Below are 12,101 nucleotides of genomic sequence, written 5' to 3' on the forward strand. Positions count from 1 at the left end.
TAAATAAATAAAACAAATAAATTAATTTAAATAAATATAACAAAATAATTGTCTAAACCGAGTGATCTGTCAACAGCTGGGAGCTTCGCTGTCGCGGTCCCTAGAGGCGGCCCGAGCGCTGTTGCAAGTACTAGTAGTGGGCGCGAGCGCTCTCGCTGCTAGTGAGAAAGTGCTCTCCACTATGAACGAAGAGTGCTCCAATAAATTGCTGCACATGGGCGGCTGTTCCAGATGCAAGGGACACGACGTCAGTCCATGTCGGAATTACTGCTTGAATGTGGCCAGGGGGTGAGTTATCTTGTTTGTAATGGCTTTTGTATTTTGAAGTCCTTTGAGGGACTGGTGGAGAGGTAAATTGTATTAGGTTGGTATGTCCTTTTAGTTTGATGCTTGAGTTGTATATGCGTATTCAAATAGCTCGGCGTACTGGATAGAAAAAAAATAAAAATTTCAAAATATGTAACGTTTTCTAAGATTGAAAACTATAAATATGGTATATATTATCTAAGCTTATTAAGAAATATACCTTAATATAAATATTCCCCAAATGCCATATGAAACTAAAATTTTTATATACTGAACCACCGTGTTGGGTTTCATATTAAGTTAATAAAAATACCTCAGTGGGTTAGCTGATCTAATTTCTCTCTCAATACAATAACTTCATAATATTAATTAAATAAATTCTTTATCAAACGCTAGAGGCTAAGAATAAAAATATATTTTTATTGTTATAGTTCTACGGTTTGAAGTAATAACGGTAGAAGGGTCCCCTCGAGTCTCGATGAGGTGTGCTCGACTCGAATTATATAAAAGAACTATTTTTAAGGGTTGATACAAAGCTATTCAAAATACTGTCGTTAAGAGCATACAGGGATATTACTCATTATGAAAGGGAAGTGTTGATTATATATGTATGTAGACGCAATACCGGTCGTTACATATAAATTATAACATACTTACATAAAACAATAATCTATACAGGCACAGAGGCACTAAGTGTGACAGTAAATGCGACTGATAGTAGGTTCGATCCCCACTCGAGGAAATTTAATATTTATTTAAATTTAGATTTTCATTTCCTCGCTCTGGTATCGGGATAAAACACGGCGTTGAGTTTGGCCGCTTAACAGGCATCTAGAATTCGGTTGAAAGTGGGGAACGGAGTGTCTTAACGTTAGGTTCTCTTTACCCCTGATGTATGCGGGATACAGCGAGAAGCTGATTTAATTATTTTTTTAAACTAAATCATATTAAGCAGAGAACGTCTACTTACATAGAGGATTACTTATTTTTTTCCTTCAGCCAATTTCCCAAGTTGTTTTAGGAATTTATATGTTTAGTTTATAATTAAGCTATCCAACCAACTTCTTGTTAGTGAAAAATAACCTCGTTCTATTTTCCGTAGACAATAATAATAAATTTTAATATTTTATACCACCAAAGTTTTAAAAGGAACATTTATAAAGCTCAAAGTTATGTGGAAAATTACAAGCGAAAAAGTCTAAAGTACCTCCTTAGTAGCTATATGAGAAAAGAAAGAGAGAAATTTCTCGTTTGCACAATCTATGTATTTAAATCATGATTAAGTTTAATTTTTAACATCTAATATATTTACATACTTACTACGGTATACTAATTCTTTTCACCTTATATATGATGGGTGTGAACCCAAGTTCCTTGTCATAGTAGCTAGCGTCACTAACCACTAGGCCACTTGAATAGATAAATATTTAAAAATTATATGATAATGTTATTGATCTACTTATAATGTTGAACAAAAATGTTGCTTCTTACAAATTAAATTAAATGAAATCAGCTTCACATTGCGTGTTGAATGGCGAAACTCAACGCCGGGCTTTATATTGGTGCCAGAGCGAAGAAACATAATTGTTAATAACTAGTAATAATTTATTTTCCCGAGTGGAGATCGAACCCAGAACTGTCGCTTTACAGACACACTATTTTGACCCTGCGCTACGACACCCTCAAAGTTGCTTTTTAAAGCAGACATTAAATATTTTATACTTAAATAGTTACAAAATACGCAAGGAAACTGTTTAAGACATAAATAAGTAGCTTATTTAATGTTCAGTAAAGTGTTGAATTTATGCACCAGTTTTTAGAGCAGCCACATTAATCTCGCGAAATTAGGTATCCGGGGAAAATATTATTTTTATGGTTCATATAAAAAATATACGCTGCATACTTAATTAATATAAATATATATTTTATTGTTATCATTATAATACTACTTGAGGCAGGTCGTGGGTTCGATCCCCACTCGAGGGAATGAAGCTTATAAAATATTTTACCTATATTTTTTTCGCGTTGATTTATTATATGTATATCTTAATCTGTTTTTCTCTCGACAGGTGTATAGGTTCTCTGGTAGTGGAACTCGATGCTCCTTGGGCGGGCTACGTGGAGGGAGTCGAACGTCTCGCGAGGGCCGACGCCGACGCTGTTCTAAGAGCTTTGGACGCTAAAGTCTCTGAGGCGATTATGCACGCGCTTGAAAACCACGTCATATTAGAAAAGAAGGTACGTAAACTGAGGAATATAAAATATTTAATACTTAAAATCTAATCAGCTGCACACAGCACTGTACGCACGGAACCTAGTGTTAAGACACTCCCTCCCTCAATTTCTGCCGAATTCTGAGGGCTGGCTTGAGTTCTCTCCTGAGTTCTTGAGTCCTTGACACCAGAGCTATGAAAATGAAAATATTAATTAATTATGTCATTTCCTTGTGCGGGGATCGAACCGACGACCAGTTGCGTTTATAGTCTTGTTGCCCCTTACGCCACGACTGGCCTGGAAGTTCAATTATTAATTCTTAGTATTGAATTTTTAAATACTAATTGGCAGTAACTTGAAGTATATTTTTTTTATAATACTGCAACAGACTAATTAATTATATTATTTAAAAGAAAATCATAAATATTAAACTCAGCGGTTATGAACTCTATGGATTCCAAGAAAGAACTTGGACAAATTATTATTTGAAAGAACTTTTTGGTTCGTGAATGAATTAACGACATGAAACGAATATTTCTTGGCGTACAGAATTTTGGTACAATTACTTGTTAAATGATCGTTCTGGTAATTTTACCTAATTGTCTTTGAAAGTTTTCTTGGTATGCCTCGTTGAGACGCAAAACACGTCTGGAGTGTACTCGGAGGCAGCTTGGATCTTGAAACAAGTCAGAACTTTTAATTTATGCACCACGCCGTACATACTCGTATATTTGCGAATGCCAGACATGATGCCAAGTGTTATATAACACATTTTCGTTATAACGATTTTATAATATAGCATTAGGCTGCTTTGGTATTATGAAAAAAATATATTAATTTTATTTACTTGCTAAATAACTGGAACTTATCTGTCCAAAGATAGAGATAGTAGAATCTTAATTTACAATTAAAACTTCGAGTAAATAGCCTGTAGTTAAATTAGAAAACATAGATAAAATAAATAATAGGTATATATCCAATATATTACCCCATTAGTATTAATTTATTGGTTGCATTATACCGAATCTATATTCCGAACTCGCAAAACGACTTGCCTAGTTCCAGCCAAATTCATTTGCGGTCATAAATTACGTTTAACAATGTAAAATAAACTTTCGGAACTTTAGAAATGTTTTGGCATACGACTCGTTCGTGTTGAGCGAGATAATTTTCTGCACGATAAAATATTTACTATAGTCTATATATATACTGTATACATTATAATTTCACCTGATTTACCTTTCTACCGGTAAGTAACAGAAGAGGCATTTTACACGCTATTTTAGCATGAAATCCAGACCAACTAAGAGTTAGGTCATCTTGTTGCATATAGCTATTATTTTCCAAAAATATTTATTCTGCCCTTGTTTTGTTTTCAATAAAGTTATCAAACCTTTCACACTACGTCGATGTAGAACTTGGCTGAACGCCACACAAGAGAAATCCCCTCAACGGCACATTTCAATTATTTTACGGTTATCGCTTCGACCACACTGTACGGGGTAAGCTTAAATAATGTGCTAAGATTTAAAATCTTACTTTGTTATGCAACTCTTTTGTATGTAAAGATAAAGAAAAGCAAAGAATGAAAATAAAATAAAAATGGTATATTTAAACTTCGATATACGTAGATTATATACGTTTACTGCACCTGAAACCTTATATTTCTTGTAAATGTTTTATAAAAATTATGTCAAGCCTTCTTTATGGAATTATGTTCCAGTAAATTTCCTGTAAAATTACTATAAAAATCAAGATAAATAACAGAAAATATCCCTAAAATTAATAACCTTTAATTTTGACACGTATTTATTATTCCAAAGGGCAATAATCAATTACAATAATAAATAGCTTTAGCAACATACCATTTCAAGAGCTGGAGCAGTCCATCTTACTGTCGTAAAGTTTAGAATCTTTCTTTAGATTAAGTTTACGCGATGTTATGAGACCATAAAGAAGGTGGAATGGTCGTAGGCGAGGCGAGGCAGGGCAGGCGTGGGCGCGGGTCGACCGAGCCCGTTCAGCTATATTCTAATAATCCGTTGTTATAAAGCACAATACGGCTATATTCATGTTTGATCGTCTTGTGCTATGTACCTTTCCTTATTTCGATTCGCGTCGTCTATGTAATTGACCTTTGCGTTTCTTCCGTATTTTAGAAATAGAGAGAAATAGGTTGAAATTTGAAACTACATATAGATATATGTAAACGGAGTTTTTGAGCTTACAATTATTGTAATAACTGAGGCATATTCACGCTATCTTACGAGTTTTACGTAATTTTGTAGTTTTCAAAGATATTGTTATTTTATTAATAAGTATAAAATTAAATTTATTATAATAGTGCTGTCGTAAAGTCTGGAACATAAGTGACCTTAGATAATATTGTTACATATAATATGGATGAAATCTCAGCTGCTCTGTCGCCCAGAATAGAGTCCGACATATTTAAATTCATATTTTATTCATATTGTAAAATATATTTTAAGATAGAAACGTGAAATTTGGACAGATGTTTACTTTCGTAATCTGGACATCCAATAAGAAGGGATTTTGAAAAATTTTAACCCTAAAGGGGTGATATAGGGGTTGAAAGTTAGTATGGAAAAAAATTTTAATCGGCACCGATTTTTATAAAATTTGAAATTTAGATTTTTAAAAGCATTTAATTGAATACGTGTTTCATCGTTTTCTAGAATTCTCTCCCTAAGGGTGCAAATAAGGGGTTGAAAATTTGTATGGAAAAATCTTTAAAACGCCACCGATTATTATAAAATTTGAAATTTAGACTCTTAAAAATATTTAATTGAACATGTGTTTCATGGTTTTTTAGAATTCATCCCTAAATACGCAAGCGAAGCTGCGCGCGTCCGCTAGTTAAATATAATAATATTTTAAATTAAAAATAATATCGAATTCTGGCAATTAGAATTAAGTTTCCAAATCTTTTCCAATACAATTTATTTTGTTACCTTAGCCAACGTTTAAAAAATATTGTTATATTGTGCTTATATTAGAATATAAACTATTACTTGATATTTGTACTGTTAAATAATGTCTAACTAAAATATAAATATTATATATTAAAGAAAATAGCTTCAGGTCCGATTTTGTTATATTCGTATGTAGAGTCTACTCACGGTATATCATTCCAGCACGAATTTATCCTTCAAATATTACATAACCCAATGTAAGTACGTTTATGAAGCTATAACTAATGAACAACACCAACCGTCCAAAGATTAGCAAAACAATAGAGTCGTATTAGCGTTGGAGCAGACATAACACAGACATCCGTTGAGTCACCTCACGCAACAATGATTATGTCACTCAGTCACCAAGGACACTAATTCCGGGACGCCATTCATCATTTATGATTCCGGTGTACAACGCCGGAAGTATTTAAATCTATGTTATTTTGAATAAATCCGTTGAAATAGATACCTCTAAACATTCAATTAACATAATAAAAGATTCGTTAGCCATAAAATTACAGGTAGTTTATTTTTTATTTCCAATTTATACTAGCTATTTATTATGTATTACGTCTGTAAAGTAAAACTATAAATTTTTAGATTGATATTCCAGTGGCAGTAAACATAAATTTTCTGTAAAATTATAATAAAATTGTTGTGTTGTAAAGTTGTATATAACTGGGTACTAATATTACGATTAGTACATTTTACGAAACTAAATATTTTTGCTATTTGTACCTACTTATTAGGAGCTTTTATAAAGACAAAATCAAAAATCAAATCAAATCAGCTTCACGCGGCAGCCTCTTCGCGGCAGAGGGAACCTAGTGTTAAGACACTCCGTTCCCCACTTTCTGCCGAATTCTAGAGGAATTGCGTGAACAATTTACTATAATAAGCTTACTATAATACATGAACACATACCAATTAGCTTAAAAAATGTAACAAATTACTAAAATATAATTTTAAAAGCAATAAATACACATAAACGGTTAGGTCGAATACACAAATAAAAGCTAGAAAGGTTTTAGTCCATTTTTCCCCAATTCAATGGTTCTATTAAGTTTATTATAACCCAATGGAAATTTAAACTAGGTACCTATATGAGAGAGAGATTCATTCCACAAATATATAGGTATACGAGAGAGATTTATTCCACAAAGCAGTTTTACGAGCTCGGTAAAGGCTTTTATTATAAAAGGCTTGAAGTCGCTCGATGAAATGTTGACTTTCAATTTTCATGGTAATAGCATTGGTTCTGGTTCCATTCCCTGGGGATTCAGTTGTTTCCATTTTATTCGGGATTTATTTTAAAGTTTGTGGCGTTATTCTATTTCGATTAAGGGTAAGCCCTTTTAATATACAAGAAAAATATTTAGGTTTTAACAAAAAGCTATCTATCATTGAGGCTGTCGTAGGACAGGGACACGTTTGTGAATTCGATTCCCACTCTGAGGAATAATTATTATTATTTTAAATTCTTCGCTCTGACACCAAGGTAGAAGTCCGGGGTTGAGTTCCGCCACTAAACATGCAATGTCTCGAAAAATTCTCGAACCTATTGAATCCTGGGCCTAGTAACTATTTGTATTACAACAAGTTTATTGTCCACAAATTAATATTACATAAGAGAACATAAGCTTTTATGTCAATAAATGCTAAAATTATCAAAATATAATTAATCGGAACACTTGTTGACTACAGTTAGAATAAATACAAATAATTTACGTAACAAATAAAAATAAAGCAAAAATAAATCACACAGAACGGTAAGCAAAAGAAATCTAGTGATAAGACACTCCGTTCCCCACTTTCCACTGAATTTTTCATGGCATTGCAAGTTAAGTGGCGGAACCCAACGCCGCGACTCGACACAAGACCGAAGAAACAAAATTATTAATAAATAATAATTAATTCCCTCGAGTAGATATCGAACCCATCACCGTCGCGATACAATCACACCCTTGTGCCCTATGCTACGACGGCTTCAATCAATTTACGTAACAGTAACAGTAACGGTAACAGTAACAGTAACAGTACAAATATAATGAATAATCTATAGTAATATTATCAAGTCATTGACATTGGATATGCGGCTGCGAGCCGTGATGGGTCAGGTTGTAGCGCCGGCGCCCGCCCACGTCTGCTTTCACCAGCGCCGCGTAGAAATAAGTGTTTTGCGCCATACTCGAGTTCTGTTGTTGCTTTCTTTGCGCTATTTTAATGATGTTCTAACGTACTTTTTACTATGTTTTATATAGAATTTTATATACTAATATATACGAGAGAAGCAAACGCGACTTCGTTCGTTTTTATTTATTTTTATATAGGAAACGATAATCATTTTTATTTAATAAAAACTCTTGTTATGTCATTCCTAATAGCTCTAAGAATATGTGTACAAAGTTTTATTATAATCGGTTGAGTAGTTTTTGCGTGAAAGCGAAACAGACTTATATTCACATTTATAATATTAGTTGATGACCAAATATCTTATTATAAAAGTATTTTGTATTTGCAGAATAGTTACAGGAAAAATATTTTATCTATATATATAAAAGGACTTGTCCTCACTGACTGAGGTAAGACGCACGCACAGCCGTAACCGCTGAAGGTAGAAACGTGAAATTTGGACAGATGTTTACTTTTGTAATCTGGACATCCACTAAGAAGGGATTTTGAAAAATTTTAATCTTAAAGGGGTGAAATAGGGGTTGAAAGTTTGTATGGAAAAAAATTTAAATCGGCACCGATTTGTATAAAATTTGAAATTTAGATTTTTAAAAGTATTTAATTGGACACATGTTTCATCATTTTCTAGAATTCTTCCCCTAAGGGTGCAAATATGGGGTTGAAAGTTTGTATAGACTTTTTTTTAATCGGCACCAATTTTTATAAAATTTGTAATTCAGACTCTTAAAAGTATTTAATTGAACACATGTTTCATGGTTTTCTTAAATTTTTCCCCTAAGGGTGCAAATAGGGGTTGAAAGTTTGTATGGAAAAATCTTTAAAACACCACCGATTATTATAAAATTTTAAATTTAGACTCTTAAAAATATTTCATTGAACACATGTTTCATGGTTTATTAGAATTCACCCCTAAATACGCAAGCGAAGCTGCGCGCGTCCGCTAGTTTAATATACTAACGAAAAACAATTAAATAATAATGTTTACTTGCTCCTCACAGACACTTGCTAGGGAAAATAGTATTTTTGACAAATTTAAGTTGCTTGTTATCTTAATTCTACAATTCAAGTATCTTTATAATACAAAATACATAAAAAACAAAATGTACTTTAAATTTAGTGCCAATAGAATATTAATAACAAATATACTCCAATTTAAAACGATAAAATATAAAATAACAGCACACTAGAGTAAAACCTTAGAACAAGTTCGTCGTTTGGGTCATGACATGCGTAGGCGCATCTCTAGAAGAAACTGGCAATTCCCCATCACCTTTATTTATTGACCTCTGATAGTGCTTATACGGTTATGGTAAATTCTGCCCACCACTACTGAATTTATATTGACAGGTTTCTTTTATTTCTATAACTGAGATCAAAGGTGAAAGTTAATAGAAATATTAATTTATTAACAGCGTGACATCTTTAGTAGGTATGCCTTGAATCAATTAGTGCAAGTAATCGATGTTTCAATATGTTTCTTTTTTACGTTCATAGTATTCATAGACTTTTGATGTTCTGGTAGTTTCAAGTATTTATTACGAATGGCGTTTAATATCTATAAATTATAAAAAATCTGCTTATTACTTCAATTTCAAGAAGTCATATCCAGTGAGTGATATGACTTCTTGAAATTGAAGTAATAAAACAACTATACATATAATAAAAATGTTACTATATGAGACAAACTATTATTAGGGTTTTTTTAATATTTGTCTGTGTGTTTGTGCACGATTTAATTTAGCTTTGTTTTATTTTAATTGGTTCATAAATAAAAAAAATTATAGCATTTTCAAGTTAATGAAGTCGCAAGCTTCTTTAAGATTTTAAGATTTCTTCACTTTCGAAAAATTCAGCGGAGAGTGGAGAACGAAGTGTTTTATCACTAGGTTCCTTCTATATACGGGATACAACGTGAAGCTGTTCTTAAATCATTGTAAAATAGTCTTATATATATTTCGATTCCCTATATTATTAATAGACGAGTCGATACCCACAAAATCCGGGCAAACATTAATTAATATTGGATTAAATACCACTAATATTATGATTCACGATTAAATCCATAATATATTCGATATTACAGAGGATGCAGGCTCATTGCCAGTATTAGCCCGTAGCCGTGATAAATTGTGCTAGGAAACGGATAAGCCGTCAGCCGTCATCACACCTCGTTATTTACTCTTTGCTATTTTAAATTCCATATTATATATTTGTAATGCTATACGCGTAACACGCTAAAAGGGGGGGAAATATTGATGCTTATCAGGTTGAAAATAAAAGTGCGTTTTTTTTAAAGGATGATAATGAAAGTGTAATCGCAAGGTCAAGGTTTGGGTTCAATTCCCGCTTTAGGAAATGAAATTTTTGATAGATATTTTCATTTATTTAAGTCCCACTAGGCAATCATCCTCAATTACTCAATTATTACGCTGGACGTCAAAGGGCGCAGGAGCGGACGGAGTGGCGAGCATTAAGGGAGGCCTATGTCCAGCAGTGGACTGAAAGACTGATGGATAGATGTATGGATGGATAGATGACTCAATTATCGTTAATTTTTCATACAAAAATTTTGAAAAGCACTTAATTATTTTACCGATACTTATACTTAGAGAGCAATTAAAACTATATGCACGACGCTGTTGACATTCTTTCATGTTGTAAAAGTAAGTGTCCATTAGTATAAATTCGATTTTAGTTTTTGTCGCATCATCCGTTGTGATGCAATGCCGACATCAGCTCTTCGTATTCCATATTAATTATATCCACCTCTTCCACGCCCACGTAATTGTGTGTTTGTTTTAAAATATCTGATGCAATCTATTAATGATGGATTGGAGATGTTTCACGCTGATATGACGTAAAAGCGAGCGTGTTAAGCGTGAAAATATTGTGGTTGCTAAAAATACATTTTAAGTTGTTTTTAACATAATGTTCTTGAATTTAGACACGAGTATAAATATCGACGTTCCGAAAATGTAAGTTCAATTTTTCTTCAAATTTTCATTTCTCCGCCCTGATGTCCGAGAGCCTAAAGACGAAGGTCTTTAATGAGTGCGTCCTACCAATTATGACATACGGAGCCGAGACGTGGACACTGACAGTGCGATTGATCCACCAGCTTAAAGTCGCTCAGCATGCTATGGAAAGGGCTATGCTTGGAGTATCTCTGAAGGATCGAATTTGAAATGAAGTTATCCGACAGAGAACCAATGTTATCGACATAGCCCAAAGGATTAGTAGGCTGAAGTGGCAATGGGCTGGTCACATTTGCCGCAGAACCGATGAACGTTGGGGTAAGCGCGTTCTAGAGTGGAGACCACGCCTTGGCAAGCGTAATGTAGGACGTCCTCCAGCTAGATGGGGTGACGATATTCACAAAGTAGCGGGCAGCGGCTGGATGCGAAGAGCTGAAGATCGAGCTCAGTGGCGTGCCATTGGAGAGGCCTATGTCCAGCAGTGGAAGAGGACAGGCTGATGATGATGATGATGATGATGATGTCCGAGACCCAACACACATTGCCTTCGGAATTCGGTGGAAAGTGAGGAGTGGAGTGTCTTAGCACTAGGCTTCCTCTGCCTACATGGGATACCTACAGTGTAAATCTGAAAAAAAAACCACTAAAAAAAATAGACGATCCATCCATCCATCCATCGCGATGTTGCAACCGAAGTAATATAAAGTTATCAAAGTCAAAAATTACACTAACATATTTTATCTACTAACTACCGAATCATTAAGAGTTTAAACATTGTATTTTATTTCCAATATATAAAGACACCGCCTTTAATCACTACGTAAAAGGTAATATAATTTTAAGTAGACCATATATTAAAGAAAGTATCAACATGTTTGTCATTATTAATTTAATTAACTCATGTAATTGAGTATAGGTCAAAACAATCTAGTGACTGTAATCGCGACAGATTGTGGGTTCGATTCCTACTCGAGGAAATGAATAGAATCAATAAATTGAGTTCTGACGAAAACGGAACTCTAGTGTTAAGGCACTCTGTTTTGCTACTTTCTGTCCAATTTTCCGGGATATTGCATGTTGAATGACAGAAGGACTAAACCGGAGACGAGATGAGCAGAGAGATGTTTTTTAACAAGCAATAGAATTTTTTTATTCACACATTTCATCTCCAGTGGAGATCGCTATACTCGTCTTAAAAGTCTCTGCCTTGGACGTAAGTCTCCGCTTTGATGAAGTCCGAGCCTTATTCATCGATATATTGCACTAGGATTTGAGGTTCCATTACAATTAACTTTATTGTGTATATTATTAGGATATCAATTCGTGACTTTAAACCTAGCCAATACCAAGTTTTAATTGATATTATTATTTTCTAACATGCATATGTAAAATTTACGATTACTTTGCTTCGATAATAATAATGTATGTATGTATGTCT

General features: G+C 33.5%; 1 protein-coding gene across 1 annotated transcript in view; it reads left to right on the forward strand.

Moving 5' to 3' along the window:
- The window catches only part of dally (division abnormally delayed protein), an 88,747-nt gene that overhangs the window by 69,141 nt on the left and 7,505 nt on the right, over positions 1-12,101 (forward strand). Inside the window, exons 4-5 of the mRNA XM_085193290.1 lie at positions 77-288; positions 2,376-2,544. Coding sequence (XP_085049416.1) covers positions 77-288; positions 2,376-2,544 — 381 coding nt within the window. The remainder of the gene's footprint in view (positions 1-76; positions 289-2,375; positions 2,545-12,101) is intronic.

Source organism: Heliconius melpomene, chromosome 11 (assembly GCF_056956725.1).
Source record: "Heliconius melpomene rosina isolate 202511_hmr_F chromosome 11, ASM5695672v1, whole genome shotgun sequence".
NCBI lineage: Eukaryota > Metazoa > Arthropoda > Insecta > Lepidoptera > Nymphalidae > Heliconius > Heliconius melpomene.